General features: G+C 37.2%; 1 protein-coding gene across 1 annotated transcript in view; it reads left to right on the forward strand.

Annotated features, from left to right (window-relative positions):
* Positions 1–26256, forward strand: part of nAChRbeta1 (nicotinic acetylcholine receptor beta1) — a 218237-nt gene that overhangs the window by 139751 nt on the left and 52230 nt on the right. The window contains exon 3 of the mRNA XM_071584697.1: positions 18411–18455. Within this exon, the coding sequence (XP_071440798.1) occupies positions 18411–18455 (45 nt within the window). The remainder of the gene's footprint in view (positions 1–18410; positions 18456–26256) is intronic.

The raw sequence follows: 26256 nt of genomic DNA on the forward strand, positions 1-26256 counted from the left end.
GATTGTAAATGATAGAAATAACGAGGCTTACGGGTAGATTTTGGACTAGAACTAATCTAAAGAATGTAGTACGGTCTTTTAAAAAATGTATGAAAAAATGCATGCTGATCTGTTTTATATACTTGGAATAAATGAACTAGTAGAAGGGAAGGACATAGTTAGATTTGCCAAGTCACTGCGGCTGGCATGGTTGGGCCATGTAGAAAGGATGGGAAATGACAGAATGCCTAAACTGATACGTAATAGCAAGATGGAAGGGCTCAGAAGAAGAGGTAGACCAAGGAAGTGATGGCTACAGGATGTGGAGGATGATTTAAAGGCAATGGTAGTTACAAGATGGATGGAAGGAGCAAGAACAAGAATTGAACGGAGGCATATCATAGAGGCCCACACCAGGCTTTAGAGCTGCAGATGATATACCTGTACTTGGGTGTCACCTTCACATCGAACCCTCGTATTGTAAAAACTTTTCAAATGCGTACGTGGGTTTGTTTTGAAGAGACCATCGTTTGTGCGATGCATATTTGGAGAAAATTGTTATGAAAATGTTTTGTTATTAGACTTTATTGTGATATTTTAAATTTTGGATCACGAATTGTTGGAAATACAGAAACATCAGTGAAAATCTCTGCTTTGCAGACCTTATGCTCTCTGTTTTCAAGGATGGTTCCCTAACGCCCATTGCAACAAGTCGGATTGCGAGAAACCTTATCCTAATACATATAATGACGAAAATTGATATTCAGATATCCTATTTTCTATTTTTTTTTACTTAGCAATCACTTATACATTCCGTGTTTTCCTAATATTCATGAGTCATGTAATTCTAGTTGTTTGAGAAAAGTGCGTGGGGAACGTTTTCTCTCAATACACCCGAAGGTAAACTTGTTGGAAGTCATACCATCCCCGACACTTTTCGTGTACATAATTGTCTCTGAATTTTCTCGATTGACTTTTTTTAGCAGGGAAAAACTAGTGGCAAAATTTGACTCGGTAGTATCAGTCATTTGCCTTAGGTCTTCCTTATTTGTACCATTGCCTCTTTCTCTTGAGAAATAAGGGCTTATCTTTGGTATAATAGACTTTCTACTCGGAATCTTCAGGTTTGTGAATATCTACAACTTCTTACGTTAGTTTCTCTAATATTAAAGCTACTTAATCCCATATCTTTCAACTATCCCTGGGGCATCTGTTGCTTTGATACTCTAAATCATTTATTGGGTGATGTTTACGAATAATTTTGGCTTAAAATGTCAAAAAAGTTAACAGAAATAGAAATCGGAATCTATAAGCAGAAAAACTGGTATATAGAAACTTTTTTGTACAATTTTCAATATTTATAATATTTTATACATTGCTCGCCAGAATTCAGTCATTAGACTCAAGGGCAAGTCATGTGAATAGAGATTAATGCCAACCAAAGGAGTTATGTACGGACGGATGGAGTGCAGTGCAACGGGCGGATGTACGGCAACAAGCATTTCCATCCGAGAGAGATTGATATATAGTACGTTTATCAGGGAGAGTGAATTGAGGTATAAAACTACTCTCTACTAATCTTAGAATAAGTGGGTAACAGAAATCTAGACCTGTATTCATTAGTTGGATATATGGTGTGATACAATATCTATTATATAGCGAACTTTTTACAGCATTAACTGACAGTTAAAAGTGTTGCTATAGGCAACGCTCCGAAAATATTTTGCAGATAGGTAACTCCTGAAAATTGCAAATACGGTTTGTACTGACTGATATATAATGGTTGATTGAAACTATTTTTGAAACACGAGCAGAAATAGTTATAAGTTTGCACGAGTTTTGATAGGAATGGCATTTTTGGAGAGTTTTGAATTAGTTTATTAATATGATAAAAGTTGCCACAAACTACCTATTTGTGATATTCAAGGCGCCAGAAGGCAAATTGTTTCATCATTTTTCGCAACATGAATGAAATAAACGGAAATATTGTTTAGAAAATTTAACTTAATTACTAGTTTCCTATGAAGGTAAAATAAAATTTATGATAGGGCCTTTATTTTTTAAATCATCATATAGGGACTGCTATAGCGATATTTTACGAAGTAATTTATATTATATTGTTGGAAGGAAAGTTAGTTTCGGTCCTGAAAATTGAGGAGAAAGGTGACCACTGAAACATACCCGAACATATAGTTTTATATTTCAGATATTCACTCGGACGACTTTACATAGGAAGGAAGAAGAAGGGCGAAGTGTATTCGAACCAAAACTGCAGATGACAGATGCTCTCAGATATTTTTTCATGCACCCGAATGTTGCACAACTTTATGCGGTAATTTAACCTACTGGATAAGAATTGAGCACAATGCATATAAAACAATCCATTGAGATAGGATTATTATTATTATGTATCTAGCAAAATTAAAACAAGTCTATCTCTGAACAATTGACATAAAAATGTAGCTGATATTTCACTTAAACTGCACAAAATATAAACACGGAGAATCATATTCAACCTACAAACAACATTTTTTTTCTGTTGTGCACGGTGGCTTACATGCCTGAAATATCTTAAAATATAGATTTAGATCTTGTTCCAGTTTTTGTTTCTAATCGATATTTCCTTATTTCATTTAAATCAGACAAGACTAATTCCTCGACTCACTTGTAAAATGTTGAAAATAAAAGTAAAAACTGAATTTGCTAGGTAGAGTAGTCTGAACGGTTTTGGATTAAACAGACAAAGCGTATTATTTACAGAATTCATACGTAAATTAAACCGTTGAACTCAAATATTGCTATTTTTATCTATAAAAATATTTGAAGCATCCATATTTAACTCCCGAGCCTTTTGAATGACTTTGCATCCAGTAAGGCTTTTTGAACCCAATAGCTTTCAAGATGTTTGAATTCAATCTTTACTAGCTATTTTCCATTGAAGAGACAATAATATCAGACTCCGTTTTTTATGAAATATAGGTAAATCTGAAATAAATAAGGGAAATGGCACGCGTGCTCAAATTTTGAACGCTAAGAAAAGTTATGAGTATCCACCTTTCGGCTTTGCTAAAAAATTAAAATCAATATATTTCCTCATGACTGATGCTTAGTACTAGCTTTATCAAAAAGTTCATATCCACCTATTTTACAACAGGTAATGTAACACGCAATAGTTTCAGAAAGTAAAAATCATTCGCCTCGAAGCGAATGATTTTTACACTCTGAAATTATTGCATTGAAGTGCATATTAGCGGATGACTCCGTTAAAACGTTACTGATGCAGCATCTCCCGCAGTTTCTTAGGAATTTGTCTAAGGCAATGTAACGGCCAGGAATGCACCAGCCTACTTAGTGCAACTCTTATTTCTGTTGAACATTTTTCGGAAACCTACGTCAATCCGAGCTGTCGTGATGGCATTTTCCCTATGCTAAACATTGATTATTTGTCATCAGACCATTATATTTTCCTACTACAGCACACAACCACTTTCCAGGACTCGGTGACGGAAGAAGAAGATCACGAAACTAATGTATTGCTGAGGGTTGTAAATAAAATAGGCGTTGAGTTCATTCAGTCTACGAGTCTACGATTCAGTCTCGTATTATGACACTAGATTCATCGAGAGGATTGCATTAATTGTTGGGGTTTCTCTTTTAGACCAACGTGGCATGCATTGCATAAAGTTGAACCATGATAAAACTGATAGGATGAGATTATAAAATAATAAGAGGGAAAACTTAAGAGCCAAAGGCCGTGAGCATATTCTCAAGGTCCGGTCCCGAAAGTATAAGGATTGAGTCGATTGAAAACAATATGTTGCCAGAATTGATACATTAACTCGAAAATCTTCGAAGTAGCACCCTTGCGCGTCCACACACCGCTCGTTGTAGATTTTCCACGCTTCGTACGTCTTCTGGAAGGCGGCGGCGACCGGAATGCTGCTAAGCTCCCTCGTCACGGCCTATTGTAACGCTTCCACCGAAGGGATCGAGATGGTGCGGGGGCTAACGTACTGGCTTCCCACCGTGAGGGCGCGGGTTCAAATCCCGGCGGTGTTGAATATTTTACAGAGGTATCTCGATCCCTACTTGAGGTGCTTTGTGGAGGGCACTTTGAGTGAGTACGCCATCCGTCGGATGGGACGTTAAGCTGCGGACCCCTTGGCGCCTTTCGTAAAGAGTAGGCTATTGCCGACGCCGGGTTTCTCTCCACCCTTCATCCTTTCCTGTCCATCTCCTATGGCGCAAATGACCTTAGCTGTCGGTCGCCTCCCCTCAAAACTACTACTATGCTTCCACCGAGTCGTGGAGACATCCTTACAGGGCGGATTTGAGGTGGGGGAAGGGTAAGAACTCTGGTGGAGCATTGTTCAAAAAATTTGGGTCATCACTCACGTGATCGAGAAGCTCTTGGCAGATCCGCGTGCGGGTTTTCTTTTGTTCGTCAAAAGAGCACTCGCGGCACCAACTTCGCACACACCTTTCTCATGCCAATTTTTTCGGTCACAAGTCGATGCATATCACTTTTAGGGATGCCAAGTTCATTAGAAACAATTCAATTCAGTGACGATGTCACGTTATAGAGGTTTCGTAAACGAATGATCCGCACACCGCAAAGGCTGGGAGCCAACTGCCACCGGCCTCCAGCCTTTCCTGAGACTCCCCTCTCTCGAACCCAGCCAGAGAAACCTCCGCTCGTCCGTCAGTCTATCCGGGAAAAAAATCATACCACTTTTGTAATAGACCTTTTACATTATCGAAAGTGGAACGGTTAATGTATTTGAGTTTTATTTTGAAAGGAAATGATAATAATTTTAAGGATGAAGTTAAAAACATCCACTGGGAAAAGCTTGTACAGGCTAAGAGAGGGACGAAATTGATTACACGGACTCTTAAGTAAATATGAAAGAAAATTTTGATCTATATTTTAATGTGAAGCGTGGTTGTATAAAATTCGAAACCTTGTGCTCGAAGAAAGGTGGCCAGCGTAGATGAGGTGCTTTTAAGACGTATTTATAGGGAGGGAGGGGGTAAATAATCTGGATAGGGATGAGGCGAAAAATGAAATATTTTATTTGGTTGGGGATGCAAGGAAGCTGTAGGATAGGAATTGGAAGAAGGCAGAAAAAGTGGGCGAAGGAGGTGAGAAGGAGGGCATTGTTTGATGTCAGTTAAAAAATGGAAAATTAAAGTTTTGTATTTTCCTAAATTCTTGAGTAAATCAGCAGGGATGCTATTCCCATAGCCTGTTCTTTTTCGTTTTCCTAAATGCCTTCTCTGTCTTACAGTCGCCTGTACGCCTGAACCTAACATATCCTTATCGGCACCTTGTTTTTCTCCATATCTAAGCTGACAGTGTCATTGTCTTTACGATAATTATTAGGAGTAGTCTATTGGGTTAGGGTTTTGTTGTACCTTGGTGTAATAGTCCTTGGTATAATGGTCCCTTGACATAATAATCTTTATTCCTAAATAGTATGGCAACAATATCCTTAAACGCTATACAATGACTCCATTCGTTGGCTCTGAATTCTTCCTTCATTTATTTTTTCTCCGTCTTTCTATCAATAACTCGCTTTTCCTGCATTCTTCTCTCGATTGTCATATGCATCATGCCATTTTCTCTCAGTATATAATCTACCCCCGGAATTCTCCGAATAACCTTTTCTTTTCGCTTACCTTTCCTCGAAATTATCGTCTGTTCTCTTTTCCCTCCATTTAACTTTCTCCGCTCGTCTCCGTACCCACACCTCGATATCCTCCCATCTACGCATGTCGTCTTGGGTCCACGACCAAGTTTTTGAGCAACATATTACTACACATTATATTTTGCTCTAGTATTTTCTGTGCGTTTCATCAATTCCCACTTCTTTGATTCTTAAACTACTTCTTGATTCTCACTGAAAAAATTCAATTCTTGGAGGAAAATGTTTTTTTCTTCGTTTGTTCAGCAATTCGATCAATTTATCTTTCCCTCATTGGGGTAGAAAGTACATTGAATGCCATGAAATCTGTTCGAATTTTTTAACTAGGTAGAAATTTTTACTTTCCAAATTACTTATTTCCTCCACATAAATAAGTTTGGATCTGTGCTAGATTTCAGACCTTGACTACAGTATGTCGGCCTTCAGTTTCATTTTTTTTAGGTTCAGTATTTAAGGCTATGCATGAAATTTAAGCTACTCTGAATAATGCCATTGTTGTCAAATTCAAATGTAATGTTTTTTGAGTTCATATTTTCCCATTCATTTTGGTAATCCTGCTAATTTTCAGTTTACTCAATCCAAAGTTGTCTCCAAGAGAAGTCAGTCATTTCATTGCATTCGTTTTGCATTCAATCCAAATGCATAATATTCTAACCTTATTTGCCAGCAATTATACCAACAGACATCCATCCAGAGAAGTCCTCCATTTTCAATCGTCCACAATTATCCGCATCACCCCATAATATTTGTCGCAAAAAATGCAGCATTATATCCGTTAATATCAGTTCTAAATGTCTTCCAAATGTAGTTTTATAAATCAATAAAATTCTGAGAACAATATTCAGTCTATTTTCATTTATTTCTCCTGTCTATGATTTTGATTGTACATTCTTGATACTCCTTAGAAACTCATTCCCATTTTCATTTAATAGCGGACAAGTTTTTGATCACCAGACCGATATCCAAAGAAATCAATAAAATAAAACCTTGACAAAAGCCCTCGTTTCGGAAAGGTATACTTATAAATAATACAGCGGTAAAAGAGACCTCTCGTATTAAATAAAAAGGTGAATTCACGCTGTTGTTTATAAAGTCTAGTTTAGGAAATGTTTTCATCGCGCCATAAAAGACGAGAGGCAATCTTTCAATCGGAATTATTTCGAAGTAGTAGCTTTAAACACATGAATACATTTTCTCGATTGACGTTTTTGCGATTTTTAATCTTAGCCATCGCCCCTTCTTATCATAAACATTTACAATTATCACGTAATATTCTATTGTATTGTCTCTCTTCCATATAAATCATAGTCCATGTTTAATAAGTATAAGCAAATGCTGCGATTATAAGTATTATGAAATACCGCGGTATTGTAATCGCATGGCACTTGATGTTACTTGCTTTTGGATTATAATTAACCATTAGTCAATAAAGGACAACAACGCGCTGTTAATTTTCCGTTATCGTGCATTGCTAATATTGTTGTTATCACACGTCCTTGAACGTTCTCGGGGAGGCATTCGATAATCAATGAGGCTGATAAATGGGTCGATAGTTGATCATAGGGAATCACATATTAATAATGAGTGGGCACATCCAAGTATCTACGTATCATATGGATTCCAGGAGGATAGTGCCAGGTGTATTGCGTGAGCTAATAAGTGCATTTCTTTTAGCATTGAAAAGAAAAAATATTCTTCATAATGGCAAATATATTAGAGTTAAACAATTGTGTATATCTAAAAACTTATCAGCTTTTAATGGTATGTTTCACATAAAACTATTAAAAACTAATGAATAGTTTCTTTAAAGCAAGTGAAAGGCTCATTTATTTGAATTCTTTGATTTATTTAATAAATACAGTTACCGTAAAACGAAAAAATGCTGAAAAAATGCACAAATATAAGAAAAAACTTCTAAAATAGTTTTTCCGACAACACCTGGAAATATTTTTTACTGATTCGCATATTTTATAATGTCATTCTAAGATGGCTACGTTAAATTATGAAAATGTAGTCTTATGAAGTGTATATTATGAAGAAGACGTTCATGACTTGTAAACCGAAATTTTATCTATTGTCCTAATATCCTTGACACAGAAGATGGTATTTCTAATTATTCCCATCAAACTGGGTTTTACAGATCTTGCATTCAATTTCTGGGGGTTGGGGAAAAAAATTTGAAATCATGTTTTCTTTCCTTTAGTAATTGTTAAAGTGTTTGTAATTTCAAATGCTTGGTTTCTTGCCAAGGATTATCCAAATAATAGCGTCTATCAATTTTGGGAATCATGTTGCGTGATATGAAAGGGGAAGAGAATAATAAACTGTTGAAAATTAGTTGACGACTAACATCAGAAGATGTGGGGCTGACAAACTATTATTTGAGAAAATCCGAAGCAGGAAAAAATGGACACGCAAGAAACCTAAGGGTATCTTGTTAGGTATCGACTAATTTTTGAGGCACCGGGTTCAGATCCGAGTGATATCTCTACGCACTCCCAGGAACTCGCAAGCCCCCGTGATTTTTCGCGTACTTAATCTTCCTGAGAAACTACAGGCAATACGAGGCAATATACTGGCCTCCTTGCCCTAAAATATGACTTTTATCCGACGCAGGGCCTAACACGAGGTCAACTCTATTCTAGCATGGAATATATTTTGTGGTTAATTTCATTGAGAATCTTGAAACGATATGCTTTAAGTATTGATATCTGTACAAACGTTCTAAAATGTATTACTCTCTAATCTCACTTGAAATGAGATCGGTGATGACACCAAAAACGATGCCTATACAAACTAGGCATCCCTCGCCCTCATTTTTCCCCACATTCCCGAGTAGGGGAAGTGGGAATAATTGTCTCGCCTAAAGTTGTCGTTTAATTGCATTCCAATAATTTTACCGATATTTTCCCTCTAAATACGTAGACCATGGAGAGACCATTTCCAAACGTTTAAAGCTAAAATCACCGCCAGGGGTTTTTGATTTATACGCAAATTTTTATGCAAGCCCTCTTTCACTTTTGAACCTAATCGAAAACCTCATCGACGGTGAGAACTGAAGAATATGGGTGCATTAGTACGTGCCTCTATTCCCGTCCGTTTCTTCAAAATACAGTGTAGTAAGTGCCTAGTTGAGAACAGACAACTTGTTAATTGCAGTGAACGGAGTGTGGCCAATCAGTTAGTAGAGATAATGCCCAACGATTGAACTGGTCCTGGCGAGCATTGATGACTCCTCTCGGGGAATAGTTAGATTGGTATACTTACAGAGCTGCTCCATTTAATCGATTAAATTCATAATATGTTGCACTAATTCGAACCTCAGGAAGACGAAGTGAACGCACACGACCAAAACAAATACCTAGATGTGTGCATGTGTATACATATATAAACATATATATATATATATAACGATTGTCCGGAAAAACTCATACGAGCGGCACAATAATGGGCTGACACAACATAACACAAATAGAAAAGAATAGACACATATAAAAGAACACTTACACGGTAAATTGTTCGAGCTTTCGGCCCTCTCAGGGGCCTTCTTCAAGAGAGCTAAGAAGGCCCCTGAGAGGGCCGAAAGCTCGAACAATTTACCGTGTAAGTGTTCTTTTATATGTGTCTATTCTTTTCTATTTGTGTTATGTTGTGTCAGCCCATTATATATATATATATATATATATAGATGTGTGTGTGTTTGTGTATATATATATAGACAGACACATTCATCGCCTACAGGGTTCGTCCGGAAAATAAGTGTACTGAGCTCAGGAAAAAAAATGTATTGCACTTTTACATATCTTAAGCTAATATTCCTCAAAATAGGACCCTTGTGAGTCAATACACTTGTTCCAGCGGCGTTCCCATTCATGGAACGCTCCCGCGAAGGCATCATCGGGAACCTCTCGAAGACTCGTCGTCGACCTCTTCTCTGCCCTCCACGAACATCTTGTGCCACCGAAAGATCATGTTTCTGGACATGGCTGACTCCCCGTAAGCCTGGTTAATCATACCGACAGTTTCGGTAGACGATTTCCCAAGCTTTACCGCAAATTCAATGGAATAACGCTGCTCCAAAAACTTCGGCATCGCGTTCCGTGACGTGGGTCGAAGCGTGGAGGTTCGCGTTAACAGAGCTCCTCACTACACCACAGCTCAGAGCCGACTGCCTTTTTCAGCGTCGCTTGCCTACATACCCCCCTCCAATCGCAGCCCGTCAGAGCGGTGCTGGGCGCGCCTGGAGCGGCGCGCCCAGCCCAGGAGTCAGTACACTTATTTTCCGGACGAACCCTGTATTATCGCACACACGCATCAGCCCGGCTTGTCAAGGAACTGTGGTTCGAGTCCCGATCAAGGAAGCTTTTTTATGTGTGTGATCTGCTCGATTCCACCTTCCCCACCATTATTGTGTTCATCTTTTATTTGTATCACTATCCTTTTTCTATTTATCTGTATCCACGCGAATACACACACACACATATCGATGATGGAGGAGCACTCAGGAGAGCAATATAACATTTGGACGGCAATATAGAACACAAAATAAAATAGATAACACTTTAAGGATATATAGGTATATACGCATGCATATATTTACTCAATTTGCTGAACAAGAACAATACTTTCAAATTGATTTAAATTATTCAAACATATACTCCGACGTTGATATGTACGAGGGTCATCCGGAAAGTAGTACCCGTTCGTGAAATAAAGACACAAAAGTAAATATTAACAAACATAAAAAATTTTATTTGAAAGAGGATACTTTAAACTACTTCTCAACATAATCTCCAAGCAAATTAAGGCATTTGTCATAACGTGTGACAAGTTTCTGTATTCCTGCTGCATAGTCCTTCGCCGCCAGCTCATTGAGATACGCGAGGGACCCATCTTGCACAAATTTTTGCATAATGCAGATGGTGTTTAACAATTTCATGAACAATTGTTCGAGAAACATTGGGAAAATGCTCACAGATGTCATCAATTGTGACGCGCCGATCGTTCCTCACGAATTCGTCAACTGAGCTCACCAGTTGGTCTGTAATGACAGACGGTCTCCCCGAACGCTCATCGTCGTGTGTGTTCCCCCTCCCCATGTTGAAGTTGCGACACCACCGCCGAACAGACGACTCGTCCATTACATTGTCTCCATACACCTCCTTTAATTGGCGATGAATATCACATGGGCGAACGTTTCTTGCATTGAGGAATTTAATCACTGCCCTCACTTCACAACTGGCGGCGTTCTCAATTTTTTTAAACATTGTAAACAATCACAGAAACAACACAGGCAATGCTAGCGTCACGCAACTTGGCTCAGAGAAGGCAGACAAGCCACTGAAGCTATCTGACCTCGTCCAGCGGCTACTCGCGTCGTCAGCACTTCATGCGGCACGAACGGGTACTACTTTCCGGATGACCCTCGTATTTTAAACCTGAAACTAATGGAATTACTGTAGTACCATCCAATGAACTGCGAGCATATAGTATTCGTTGGTAAGTGATCATGTTGCGTTTGGTGTAATTGATCTAATCATATGATACTCATTACAAAGTAAGACCTCTATTCGTTTACACTGAAAATGAAATCAGTAACAGAGACATTGGCAGAGATATCGTTTTTATTATTTTGTTTGAAAAGAAAATATGTATTTTCCCAGTCACAGATTTCATTGTCGTTTCACTTGCCCCTCCACACAGGTCGATAATTATATGTTGATTGCAGTTCACCTAAAGTGGAGTTAAATTACACAGAAAAGTAAATAAATCTCTAACAAATTGAGAAGGTTTTATTAGAAACGTCGACCTACCCAGGCTAGCAGCACAAATGAGAGGGCGATGCGGTAATTGGTCCTGTGTTTCCCGAATCCCTCTTATCACCCCGGAGTCACATTGGCAACGAATTATTTATTCATGAGAACGTCTCGGGGCGAAACGATGGAGATTGAGGTTTTATCGTCAATCGTACCGTAATAAAAAAAACAAGGTGATTACCAATCGAAAAGGGAATTTTCACACTTCTCCTGAAATCGGAATTACACCACAAGGGCACCTTGTAATAATAGCTTTGAGGTCCTCTGAAATAAATACCAAGGTTACCACCGATTGAAATAAAAACATGATGCGAAACATTCTCTGCTACTCTAAGGATAGTGAATTATATCAGCGCACAGTCAATTACAAGAGGTAAAAGGTCAGCAAAACCCTCCTTCAATTTTCAAATAAAGTCATTAATACCCATAAATCTAGTGAGTGTCTCATCAGGTTTTGAAATTTCAATTCGCTCTAAGGGTGAAAGTGGTAATTTTAAGTAAAATATAAGGGATAGCGGGACAGGAGATGAATTATAACTCACCAAAAAGATATTTTGTAGTAGATTGAACACATTTTAGGCAAATAATAGATTGTAATATGTGTATGGAATGCCTCTACTATTTCATTGCGTTTTTTGACATGAGTATTGCCACTTATTTTGAAGAATTTCACAATAAGTAATTATTCCGTGATTTCGGGAGTATTTGCGAGTATAATAAGGTAAGGAATGCATTGTATCGCAATCATGCTGCAATATAAAAAAAATCATTGCGGATGGTAATCGTGAGGTTAGAAATAGGTCTCGACGGATAAAATATTTACGATGAACATATCAAGACTACGTGCTCGACTCAGTCAATTTAGTAATGAATGCGTGATGGCAAATAATAAAATGAAACAAAGTTAATGAAAATGAATTATGGTTCTAAGACTCAACTTATGTGATTGAAAATTTCTGACAAACAAAAACATTTTTATCTTTCCCAAATCATCTTCTACGTATTTTCATGGCTGGTGTTCTAAAATATTCAACCACACCCTCTAGTTGCAGGTTGTGGAGTATTTTGTAGATGTTAGGTGCACGTCAAGTTGAGCTTCCGAACTGTCTTGATCAATCCAGTTGGCTGAAGGACTTTTAAGGAACTGCTTGGACTTCAACAGCATATATTTTTCTTAGTGCTTTAATATATTCCTAACGTTAGGTATATCGAACTAACCGCATTCATGGACATGATGACTCCTTACGAAAGAATTTCAGGTCTAAAGTTAATGACTTAATACATTACTGCCAATTAAATGGTGAGGATCATGAGGAGTATGACATACTAAACATTTATGAGGCACAGCTATGCGGCCCTTTCCCTAAACTTTTATCCTGCGTCCGTTTCATATAATCAGACTCAATCTAAGAATCACGAAAGGGTCACGCTTCCTTGGTGGAATACATTTTTTTCCAGAATTTGCGCAACTTACTGGTATCATTGGTCTTAATTTTTCACAAAATTGCCCAAGTGTGAATTAGGCATCGCTTATTACGGTGAGTGCGTTCGTTTCCGGTTGGAAAGCTTCAAACTTGAATACTCAACGCTGCATTCAACTCCCATTTAAAAAAGAAAGGGATGTTGATGGTTCCTGACCACTTTCGGTATAGATGCGTCGCTCAAATCTGCAAACCAATCCGAGTGGTTTCTATGTGAGCTACGAATGCCTTGCAGGGTCTTATTACTCAAGGATGTTAGGCAATAAGAAATTCTCAAAGTGGTCCTTGTGTTTAAATCGTAAAAAAAAATTCTGGGGAGAGGCCAAAATTTAAATTCAACTCAAACGCATTTGGTTGGTGGAACTCCAGCAATGCAAACATAAAACATGCAAAGCAGAAAAGGATAGAAAATGCGATTTTCGCGATGGGTGGACGAAAGATAGTGGCAGGAGGCGAGAGAAACTGTCCAAGAGAGCACACGATTTTGGTTGAGGAATGGAAGAAATACACCGAAAAAGTCTAAAAACTTGCTTGAGTATTCAAATAAGTGAAGGAAATCTATGAAATGGAGGAAATTACGTGACAGTGACTTAAGGAAAATCAAAGCTGAAGAGAGGAAAAATATGTGTGTGATTTCGAGAACCATAGACAAAGCTACGTCCATAACCAGCCCTCGCATTCAGTTTTCCATTTGTAAAACATTAATTTTAGATCGTTTGGGCTGGGTCACTATAGATAATTGACTGAAACGGAATTCAGGAGCTCTACATATACATACACATCGTCCTGCAGGTCACCAGAAGGGCGTATGGCTGGGAGCGTTGGGGAAGATTGGTGGTCAATGGCATGCAGTTAGTTCAAGATGTCGAAAAGTATGTTTAATACTACTGCAACCATATATTATTGAAGATAAAATTGATTTCTTGCATTGATCGAATATTCTGTGGTAAATTTCCTTTTGTTTCTCGCTCTAGTCTCTCGCCTACCAATGCAATGCGGTGCGGAAATTACTTCTCCTGTATCAGCGCTAACATCGAGCGATTTCTACTTCTGTAAAAGTTTAAGTCGTTCATAAAATTTTCGTGCTCACATTGTCCGAATCCAGTAGCGATCATGGCAAATAATTTTTCCCTTCTAGTCAAGCGTATCAGGAAAAAAGGAAAACCACCAAGTCTTTTTGGGGTGGCTTACAAGTTTAATACGGGATTAGAAGTTAATGGGGGGTAATAAAGAGGGAAGCGCCAGGAAAGGGTATCAGGGGTAGATCGCAGTTGCCGTGAGGGTGTGGGGGGTGTGCTCTCTTACCCTCGCCAATCCTAGTATTGGTGAGGGCAAGAGAGAAATAAATGCTAAGAAATGTAGCCAGATCGTAAAGTATTGGGGAAAAAATAGGAGAAAATTAATCCTTTCGGGAAAAGATAAAAATAGAATAAAATGAAATTATTGCAGGAAAAGATAAAAAAAAGATAAGAGAATTAATCCTTGAAAGGAATATTTCCTGATCGCAAGAATAGTGACTTAAATTGGCTATGGTCATTTCAAGCCACATAATAGGAAACCTATCTTGATATAATTTATAAAAATTAATTCCAAATCCGCAAAAAATATTCCAATAAGTTTAAAAGAGTTTTTACGACTTTCATAATAGAGTTATTACATTCCAATTTCCTTAATTCGCCCAGCATTTTGCTATTTTATCATTGACAAATTACAAGAAACTGTGGGAGATGTCGCGACGGTAACTTTTTAACGGAGTCATCCGCTAATATGCATTACAATGCAACAATTTCAGAGTGTAAAAATCATTCGCCTTGACAAAGATTCGAACCCAGATCCCTCGATGTCCGGCCGAGTGCTTTATTATTAGTGCTTCTTCCTTCAAAAGCTCCCAAAATATTTCAGAGTATAAGAGGATGCTTCGATAGCCTAACTGGCTAAAGCACTCGGCCGGACATCGAGGGATCCGGTCATGATTAATGATTTTCACTCTCTGAAACTTTTGTATTCTATCATTCTTTAGAGCTGATATTTGTGTTAAAACCTGAGTGCTATATTTACTTTGGAATGATTTCCCATGGATGACCTAAAGATGTTGCACACCAACCAAACCTGGGTCATGGAATTAAAATTTTTATATGCATTCAAAAATATATCTGAATCCTTATAAATTATGGAGAAGTTCTGCAGAGTCACGCCTGAAACGATTTCCTATGCCTCAGGTTTCAATCTACTTCGAAGAGTAAAATACAATACTAAATCAATATCCATGAATTTAGTCGATAAGGACACAAGTTGATCATCTTTTCTTCGCTTAATGCGCGTAATAAAAGGATCTCTTTGGTCTAACTCACCACTTCATTAAGAGATATTCTATACTATTATTGTTGTCCAATCAGTTTCATAGTAGGACCAATCAGTTTCATAGCATTGGAGCTATAATTTATTTTATTTCCAAAATATTATATGCTTAATTGGTCATTAATGTTTCCTCCGGTGCAATTTTGAAATATATTAGAAAGAGCAACATATTTCAATGCAAAAAGTCAATCAGTCAAAAGTCAGTCAGAAAGTCAAAGAAACGAGAAAGAATCAATTCCTCAAAGAGTGCTATAATTTAATACTTCCAAGTAATTTTATGACCTTATAATATTTTGCTTAATTATTGGCTGATTGCCGTTTGTGACGAGTCTTGCATCGGATTTTCCCAATATACAACCCATCACATGCTGTTAATCTTACTTAATTGATTGATGCAAGCGATAAAATTATGTGTGCTTGTAATGAAATGTACTTTTATGAATAACGAGAGACGGAAATGTAAGCCTGAAGTATACACTTACCGGAGGGATATGAATCTAAATATAAAATCGCAGTTATCCTCCCATCATCTGCATTGATCAATATCGATCTTTCTTGAACTAATTCTAAAATTGATTCTCACCGACACATCTCCCCTCTGAAATCCACCCATCTTTGAATCCAAGCTCTGCATAATTTCTCTCGCCAGTACGTTTATAACAAATGTTGAAACGATAATGCTGATTGCTCCTCGAGAGCGATTAATTGACATGAAATATGTTGTTTTCCATTAGGTATAACATTTTTTTCTCCGCTTTTAGAATTCAAAGTTTTTACAGTGTATGTGCATCCATTTTGGCAAAAGACCATAAAAAAACTTCCACCAATCGACTCATATGGCAAAATCATACGAGAAACCACTTCGGGGAAGTCGAAGAAATGTGACCCTCTCTCCTGGAACTAACCCATAAGATATTTGGGACATTTTGAGAGTCCTCTCAGGTCGCCCTGGTTATCCGCCAAATTGTAGATTGGGATTACCTCCGGAATATTAATCCTTACAACGGCGCCATAAATGTTTTAGACATCCTTCCCAAAATGTGACGAAAACATTACGATTTTTTTCATTTTCGTACGTTGAATTTTGATGCAAGGAATTGAAACTTTTGAGTCACGGTATTCTTTGACTTCGATCACTGAAGATTACATAGGGCTAATTAAGTTTGCGTTAGCATGACATTCTAGCGTTAAGGTATCGAAATATGTTCCGTTTAACCACATGACGCGGATAGTGCATGTATATCATCAATGTGTCTCATGGTATAGACATTTTTCATTCTAAATCTTATCGATCTTGATAGTGGGACTGATAACCCTAATATGTTTCCCGAAAACAATTGATTTCTTACGAGTTTTAAGCGAAAGTGAAAATTAGGTAAACTATGTCTATTAAATAAAAAATGAACGCATTCATTGCAGGAAGTCGTATCAGAGAAGTTCAAGCTCTCACCTAGAGATAATTGTTAAATATGTTCCCCAATCTGTATTCCCTTTTTCTTTATAATCTAGGTTAAACCAAAACTGCTCTCTTTGTTTTTTACACAATTTCTGTGTTTTCAAATGTTGATCGAATGTTAAATTTGATGATTACACGGTATCGATTTTTTCCTAACTTAGGCTTTAAATTTACTAGATATGCCTTGCGAGAAAACATAATTTCGGCGCATGATTTTTCATTTTTTACCAATAAAAAATGCGGAATTTTTTCATTAATGTCTAGCTTCAGTATATCAAAACTCGAAACCCACCTTGATTTGCTGGCATTTATTATGTCCCTATGCGGAAGTATCATTGAATAAATCGCAGTGTTATGTAGCATCAAAAGAACCAACGAAAATTAATGACTGAGTTATCCAGATTTCCATAGAAACAACTTCAATTCTTTTCATTTTTACCCTTCCTACCCATTTTAATAGCTGCCAATCTATTTGATTTGACGCGCTCCTATTTATTTTTGCTTTTGGGGCAAACTTCTTGGGTAATTATATTGAATATCGACAGCATTTAACCGGAAGACGCTCCCATTTTATCTATTTGGTTGATCTATGGATTAACGTTTGGGTTCAATTTCGAAAAAATTCGAAGAAATAACATCGAGTGTAATAAAATTAAAAAAGACTATTCTAATTTTCAATGATCAGATCAGATAGACAGTCATTCAAATGGCGAAAGGCAATTACTTTGGTCATACTATTATTCTTTAATTCACTGATTCAGAAGTGGGTGATATGAGCACAGATCTCTCACATCTGCCACAAGCGCTTTCCCTAAAAATAAGTTCTGGCATCCAAAACATTGTACTACTTTGGTTCGTCGAGATGTTCAGATTTGAACTCTGATCCTTACGGTCGGTAGACAAACGTCTTAGCCAAAAGGTTTCACTGTTGTGTTGATGTATATTAATTAAATAAATAATTTCTATCTTCCAAAGCCCGTATTATAGATTCAGCGTTTCAAGTGCCGCTTTTGTGCTTACCAAAATAGCACCTATTGAAAAAGATACCGGTTTTGTATTTCTATTGGCGGAAATATATTTCACACCTGTGCGTCTGCATACCTACGAGTGTGGGAATGGCAAAAATGAAACTAAGGCGGGTCTTATTTCCTTCTCTAAATTAAACTGTGTATATTTCCCCAAGCCCACTGAAAGAATTGCATACCTTAATTGCATTGCATTCCTTAATTGCATTGTATTTTACGTAAATTAAAGAGAAGAATTAACTGATGAGGAGACATTGAATGACAATCATCAATTGGTATTAATACGATTCCCGTATCTGTGTCACCCCTTAACCGCTCTTTAGTTCGGTTGAAGTGGCTAATTGCGAACGAATGAGTGTGACCAGTGACGGGAAGGACGTTTAAAAAGCAATTTCATCTTTGGAAGAATACGAATGTACAAACCACGCTTGTATCCGTTGCCTAGAAACAACATTTGGCCAATCGGGAAATTGTAGAATGATTAATTTACGTAATCTCTTCCCTTTGACCAAACATAAAAATTACCTTTAAAATTACTTCTTTAATTAAACTTACTGTAAAATATTAATTCGAATTTCTTTTTATTTCAGAACGAGAAGAACCAGATAATGAAGTCGAACGTTTGGCTTCGATTGGTGAGTAAAAAATTGCCACTTATTTGAATATTTAGTCAAGGCAAAGCATTTTAAATAATTCATTATCTACAATTCATTACACAATAAATGGTTTTTCAATAAATAAAAATTATTTTCGCTTTGAAGTTTCCGCGGCGTGGATTCGATGACCTCTGCACGTCTCTCAGGTTTTCGGTCCGTTTTTTGGTATTGATAGGCAATAGTTTCGCCAGTGTTCCAGCTGACCTCTTCAAGTTGAGAGTAGCAATGGTTGCAATTTTCACCACCTTTATAGAGGCCATCCCGTCTCGCCACTGCCTTCTGATTGTTTGGTTGGTGGCGAACTCTATTCCAAACTTTTAAGTCTTTTCGGTCGAAGTTTTCCGGTGATAATACTACTTCAATCGCCTCTTAAATCAATTTCGGATAGTATGGATCCTTTTTGGCTATTACTCGTGTTCCTTTAAATTTGACGTCATGCCGCTTCACTCCACGCATGCTCGAGGATGGCGGACTAGCTAAAATCTGTTTTCCTCTTAGCTCTCTGGCTATGAATAAATACGAGAATACATAGCACTAGAAGACGTCTCCATACTTCCGCTTCTCAAAATACACTGGATGAATGTAACAACCTCAAACCCGCAATGCGTGTTCAGGGGGAATGTTACTTCCACACGCCACCAGAAGTGCTTCTGAAGCTCATTTTGTTTGTGGTCTACAAGCGTGTGTGCATTAATTTTCAGCCTAACCTCGTATATCCCCTTACGTATTCAAATATGCAAAGGGATGTATTCCATCTGCCTTTAGATTGGATTTTTTTCGAGTCATGGAAATGCCATCCCATTTAGAGCGTACCAAACACAGCGGCGTAGCATAAATAGGTATGTTTTTTGCTAAATGATTTGCGGCTGGATATATATTGATTGATTTGAGGAGGGCAAAAACTAGAGCAGGTCGAACAGTTAACGTATCTCGGTAGTGTTTTGGACCAACACGGTCAAAGTAGTAGGGACGTAAGGAAAAGAATTGCGCCAGGAAAAGGGGCTTTCACAAGGAGGAGGGAGTTGATGACAGGGACGTTAAGTAAGGATGTTTGGAAAAGACTCGTTAAAACTTTGATATGGAGCGTAGCTATGTACGGCGCGGAAACGTGGTCATTGAAGCAGGTGGATAGAGGTAGACTGGAGGCTTTTGAAATGTGGGTTTGGAGAAGAATGGAGAAGGTGAAATGGCCCGAGAAGAAAACAAATCAGGAAGTACTTGGTATGGTGGGTGAAGAGAGTGGTTTGTTGGGAGAAATCCTATGGAGGCAGGAAAAGTGGATGAAGGGGGTATTGACCGGCAGCGGGATGTTGAAGACTGTAATTGAGGGGAGAATGTTAGGCAAACGAGGAAAGGGAAGGAACAGGATAGGGATGTTGGACGGGATGAAGGGAGGAAGAAAGTGCTGAGTAGGGACTGCTGGACGAGGAAGAGCTGAAGAGGGACCTGATGTAGAGGGGGATGTTGTGTTTTGCTGGGGGTCACAAATTAGCTAATTAGTAATTATGTCCATCCGAAAACATACCTTAACCGGTAGATTACCTAATAAATAAAAAATATATTGATTGCTAGATTTATGGCATTTCCATGCTCATATCCCGTTATTTCGCCACCTTCATCGGCTTTCAAAAATTCGTTCTGGAGGTTGATATGAAAAGGAAAAATGTGTGATCCCCAGTAAATATTTTTAGAAAATTATTTCGTTTAATTTATAATTATCACTTCTCCTGTATCTGGATTGTTACACTACAATCATGTAAGATCAACGCTGTTCACCCGACTTTTTAACTCGAGTGGCCAAACGTATTTACATATCATTAGGGTTTCAATTTTGGTCACCGGCCGACGAAATTCTATAAATAATCTTGCATGTACCAAATTTAAAGAAAATGTGGGTTAGTGCGGTAATGAACTTAGCGGAACTATTCGGGGGTGCACACAAGGAAGTGAGAATTCACAGTACACAAATCATTTGCCTGGACCAGGATTCCAACACCGATCAGTCAAATTTTTCAGGGTTACAAAATTCATAATATAAGAGGACGCATCGGGAGCATAAAGACCCGGATTAGAATCTTGATCAAGGTGAATGAATGATTTTTACACTGTCAAATTCAAGCATTTGTGTTCAGATCTTTTCTCAGTCCAAAAATAAACTGTTTCCAGATCAAAATCTTAAACATTATTCCAGATTACTTCAAAAGGAATCGTATCTTCTCTCTCATACGAGAATTACTCAATGGAGAATGATCATACCTGTTCTTAATCCACATACCTTCACGTAAATTCATTTTACAAATTTTTGTGATGGTCCTTCTTAAAGTGTCCTCTTAATTTAATATAAAAATTGTTCCAAAATTAATTTTTCCTCTTGTAAGTTATTTTTGACTACTACCACATAGGTTCCCAAGTATAAACTTGTATGGACTCTTGAAAAATGAATGATAAGTTTGATTCTAGCCCTACCTACATATGACTTCCCAAACCTGATGATCCAAGGGCACTTTTAGTCAAGATGGTACTCAAGGTATAACATTAGAATCGGTCTGTCCTTGAACTCAACTTCTCTTTTCCTGGAACTTAAGGAACTTGTTCTGTAACACCTAGGGGTCACAGGTGGATATAAATGCCTAAACAATACGTTGGCTGTATTTTTCTTGACTCAAATTCTTCTTCAAATATTCTTACAAACACTATGAAACTAAAATAACTCCTTTCATAAAATATTTACTCCCAAGAAAAAGTTTGGTTCCTCAATCATTTCATAAATTCTCATGTTACATCAAAAACAAAAATAGAAAATGATATTTACTACATCAGAAAATATTTTACATCTAAAGCCATTTTTTTGAAATAATTTCAAGCGTAAACTTGAAGCACACTTGCTTATTAAACTTTTGTACTCTGTGCAAGAATTTTAAGTATTATGTAAAGTCTAAAATGCTGTTTGTATAATATCCCTATGTAATGTAAATAATCTTTTTTTAAATGTGATGTGCACTTGAAAAATTGACGTACATTTCTTTTGTTTTATGAAGAAATCATGCTGAACCAGCTAATGGTGAATAAAGCAATAGAATAAATGAATAGTTTCTCAAGGCATTTCATCATTACTGTGCAAACCAAGGGATTTTAAATTGGTAGCATTATATCCATCACAAGTGGTTTTAAAGTGCATAAACCAAGAGAGATTTGAAAAAATCTGACAAAAAAATTCTTCATCCCTTATTTTTGCATACAATTTCATATACCATCTCTCAAATATTTTTCCTCTATCCTAAAGCATGTTTTCCTTGTATTACTTTGAACTTTAGTTTGTTAACAGTTATAGTCAGTGTAGACTATTATTTCATGTATGGTATTTCCAGTGTTTTCAATATTTTCCATGGCTGTGATCAAACAAGTCTCATTGGTACACATGGATATGCTTCAGCTAAATATTTTAATGAAGTATTTTCCTACTTAAAAGCTCTTTTTGATTGTTTTCTGTAGACTCATCTTCTTCTAGATAGCCTTCCTTGGCAAAGTCAACATATTGATCGTTTTCCAAATATTTCTATTGTCTTAGCATTCACCTTCCCTAATTTAGATATGACAAATAAAATTCTGATAACATACTTTTTTCGAACCCCTTAAAGCATTTTATGATGTTACCATTTACAGTAACCCCACCTAGAGTGCCATTGAATATCATATCTTATAATGTACCAGCTCAGGGTTCTAAAATATCTCCCCAGAAAGAATAGCAAGAATGTTTTGAGCATTGAGCAATGACAAAGAGATATTCCAGTTGATAATGAGCCCATTCTGCCCCATAATTATATTTAATTTCTATTATGCCACCACATTGTCTCTAAAATGTGGTAAAGAACTCATGGCCTTTTACATAATGGAAAATTTAGCCAAGACATTTATAAAGAATGTGGAATTATAAGTATCATAATCTTAGTCTCAATGGAAAGAGATTGAACATATATTAATTTATTTAAGAGATTTCGCTTGAGTTAAGGAGTACCTCATACTCCCAATAGGGATGAAGGGAAATGCAAGAGTGTAGGATACGATGTCAGAAGAAAGGGAATTGGAATGGGCAATTTGAGGAAATTTCATTAATGGAATGGGAAAGTGATGGCTGATACAGTATGATATCAAAATATTTCATGCAAGAAAATTTGTCACTTTAATGTGGGGGCAAAGATAACAGGCTAATTTATATTGACATGTCATAATAATCCACTTGAATATGCAGTCGTCAAATCACTTATAGCCACAAATTTTCTCCTTTCCTCTACAATGTCTCCCCATACACTAGTTACGAGGGTCATCCGGAAAGTAGTACCCGTTCGTGCCGCATGAAGTGCTGACGACGCGAGTAGCCGCTGGACGAGGTCAGATAGCTTCAGTGGCTTGTCTGCCTTCTCTGAGCCAAGTTGCGTGACGCTAGCATTGCCTGTGTTGTTTCTGTGATTGTTTACAATGTTTAAAAAAATTGAGAACGCCGCCAGTTGTGAAGTGAGGGCAGTGATTAAATTCCTCAATGCAAGAAACGTTCGCCCATGTGATATTCATCGCCAATTAAAGGAGGTGTATGGAGACAATGTAATGGACGAGTCGTCTGTTCGGCGGTGGTGTCGCAACTTCAACATGGGGAGGGGGAACACACACGACGATGAGCGTTCGGGGAGACCGTCTGTCATTACAGACCAACTGGTGAGCTCAGTTGACGAATTCGTGAGGAACGATCGGCGCGTCACAATTGATGACATCTGTGAGCATTTTCCCAATGTTTCTCGAACAATTGTTCATGAAATTGTTAAACACCATCTGCATTATGCAAAAATTTGTGCAAGATGGGTCCCTCGCGTATCTCAATGAGCTGGCGGCGAAGGACTATGCAGCAGGAATACAGAAACTTGTCACACGTTATGACAAATGCCTTAATTTGCTTGGAGATTATGTTGAGAAGTAGTTTAAAGTATCCTCTTTCAAATAAAATTTTTTATGTTTGTTAATATTTACTTTTGTGTCTTTATTTCACGAACGGGTACTACTTTCCGGATGACCCTCGTACTTAATATTAGTCACATTGTCACCAGGATTACTTTCATGAAAACAAGCAAAGAATCTGAGTTTTTTTTGGAATTTTCCTAGAGCCAAATAGGAAATGATTGAATTGTAAACGGATATTTGTGATCTCTAATCTCATATTCTTACACTACTCCCATCAATCAAAATCTACTCCTCTTAATACTGACGATCACCATTTCAAGCTGCAGTTTAACTTTATTTGGCGTTATACGTATGCTTTTCATAATGTTTAGTTTATATATAGTCTAGTTGCTATATTATGTGTAATCTACTTACATTGGAATTACATGTGAAATTTGAGCAGTAATATATCTGTTCATATGTATTGCATATATATTGAAACTAGTAAACAACTGGTTTATATGACTTGTGTTGGTCTACCAATGACTTCTAGGTTTCATAACCCTAGGAGTATTTGTAATTATGAAACGTTGAAAATTTGAAAATAAGCATCAATATGTCAATATTTAGGGGCAGCTCAGATTTGGTGCGTAAATATAATGAATATTTTGCAAAAAATTATATAGGTGGTCCATTAAATTAAGAATGAGATGTATTTTCATAGGTAAATATTCCCAACAAAAGCATAAAACAGAATACCGAAGGGGATCAAAATGGTGCAGTGGCTATCATACTGGCTCCCCATTGAGATGGTCTGGGTTCTTATCCCGGAGATGGCAGATATTTTTTGGTGGTATCCCGATCCCAACTTGAGGTGCTTTGTGGTAAGCACTTTGAGTGAGTACACCATCCGTCAGATGGGACGTTAAACTATTGGACCCCTTGGCACCTTTCGTTAAGAGTAGGCTAATGCAATGTTGTGTTTCACTCCACCCTTCCTCCTTTCCCATCCATCCCTAATGGTGCAAATGACCTCAGCTATCGTTTGCCTCCCCTAAACCTACGTCTACTACTATAGAATCCCAAGTTGCATCAGTAATCTGTAGCAACAAAACAGACTTCTATAAAACTTCTAATAATTCTTTTATTTTGAGCCAGGAATTCATGTTAATTTTTGTGGTAGTGACAACATTGGTGACCTTTTGTGCAAATTTCTGGTTTTCTCAAGTTATTTTCCTTACAAGATTCTTGCAACCAAGATTTTTATGCTAATAAATGTAAAATATTCGTATTGTATTGGCTCAAATCCATCCTATAAATAAAACCTTGATGGGGTGGAATAGCTGGCATATTCTGATCTCCCCATGAGAGATTTCCTAATGACCTCCATTAACTGCTGGAAAATTGCTCCTGGTAGGCATACATGATAGATTGAAGGGTCACGCCCAGACAAGGCAGTCAGTCAGGCAGTCAGTGCAAATCCTCAGTGAAGCAGCCATCTAAAGTGGTGATGTAACTCAAAAAAATAATTGAGTTTGGCATTTGGAAAGCACCTCAATTATTTATTCCATGCATTTAAGATGACACCAAACATTGATTGGGAGTTCTGTCAATAAAGGTGCCCAACCCACTGGGGCGAGTGAATTGCTCTGCAATGGGCATATCAGAGTCTCCACAGTCGAAATATTATGAAATTTTTGCTTTGTCAAATTGACAGCAGGCTAGAAGAGGACACAGAAGGGGACTGCAATTATTAGGTTCTCTAAATGTTGAAATATTAATGAATTCAAGGAAATTGACTTATAACAAGCAGGAGATCTAGAAAGTAAATATTGATATATGTAGTGCTGATAGAGATGAGATATATAAACAGCAGGATTATTGTAGTAATAGCTAAAGAATAATACGCAGTGGATGGAAAGAAAGCCATTGATATTAAACTAAAAGTTCAGAGGAAGCAGTAAACATGGAGCTATGCTGAGTAATGGAATATTATTAGTCGAGATAAAAGCTTAACCTACAGGCCTGGTTGTTCTACTTCTTAGTTTACACGTTGGCAAACAATCATTGGCAGGGAATTGACTGTGTACACCAGTGTTTCTAAAACTTTTCCAAAACCACACCCCCTTGGTTCCATAAACATTTCTTCAATTCTCCTCAACTATAATCTATAAAAATTGCAATCAAAATTATGAGTTGCATGACCTAGTCACAAATATAGTGATGAAATACAATTCTAAGCAATAACTTGAAACACCAATTTTATCCAAGTATCTTTAAAGATTTATTTTTATCAAGCCAACAAATTGAATGAACTGAACTAGAGATTATAGTTTTTCAAAGTATGACAGTCATGTAAAAAAGTCTTGCATTTAGGATATTATTGTTTAATAATCTTAATTCAATTGATGAGCTTGATGACATGATACCAGTTTCCATGATTTGCTTTGGCCTGGTTTAAATATGCTTTTTAGGAGTCTTTAATCATCAAGTAACCGGAAACTTGAAGACAATTTCTTTGCCTGATGACAAGTTGACTGACCATTCTTAAAACACATTCCTCTATATAACAAGTTGTGAATGAATTTGGGATATTCATAGTCACCAATCATAGTTCAAGATAGGGATCAGGAATTCTCTTCTGTGACTAAAACTCATGAAAAGATAACTTAAACTTTGTTGTAAGTTTTTTTATCATTAAGTCACTCAATTGCTCCTGGTGGGTATACATGATATATTGATGAGTCACAACGGATACTGCGGCTTTCTATTATTCTATTAATATTCCTCTTAGCAAGATCTAAGCTATAATATTCCTGTCTGCTCTGTCAAAATGTGCCTTTCTAAAACA

The sequence above is a fragment of the Hetaerina americana genome, unplaced genomic scaffold (genome assembly GCF_022747635.1).
Source record: "Hetaerina americana unplaced genomic scaffold, ioHetAmer1.1.p SCAF_1, whole genome shotgun sequence".
In the NCBI taxonomy this organism is placed as follows: Eukaryota; Metazoa; Arthropoda; class Insecta; order Odonata; family Calopterygidae; genus Hetaerina; species Hetaerina americana.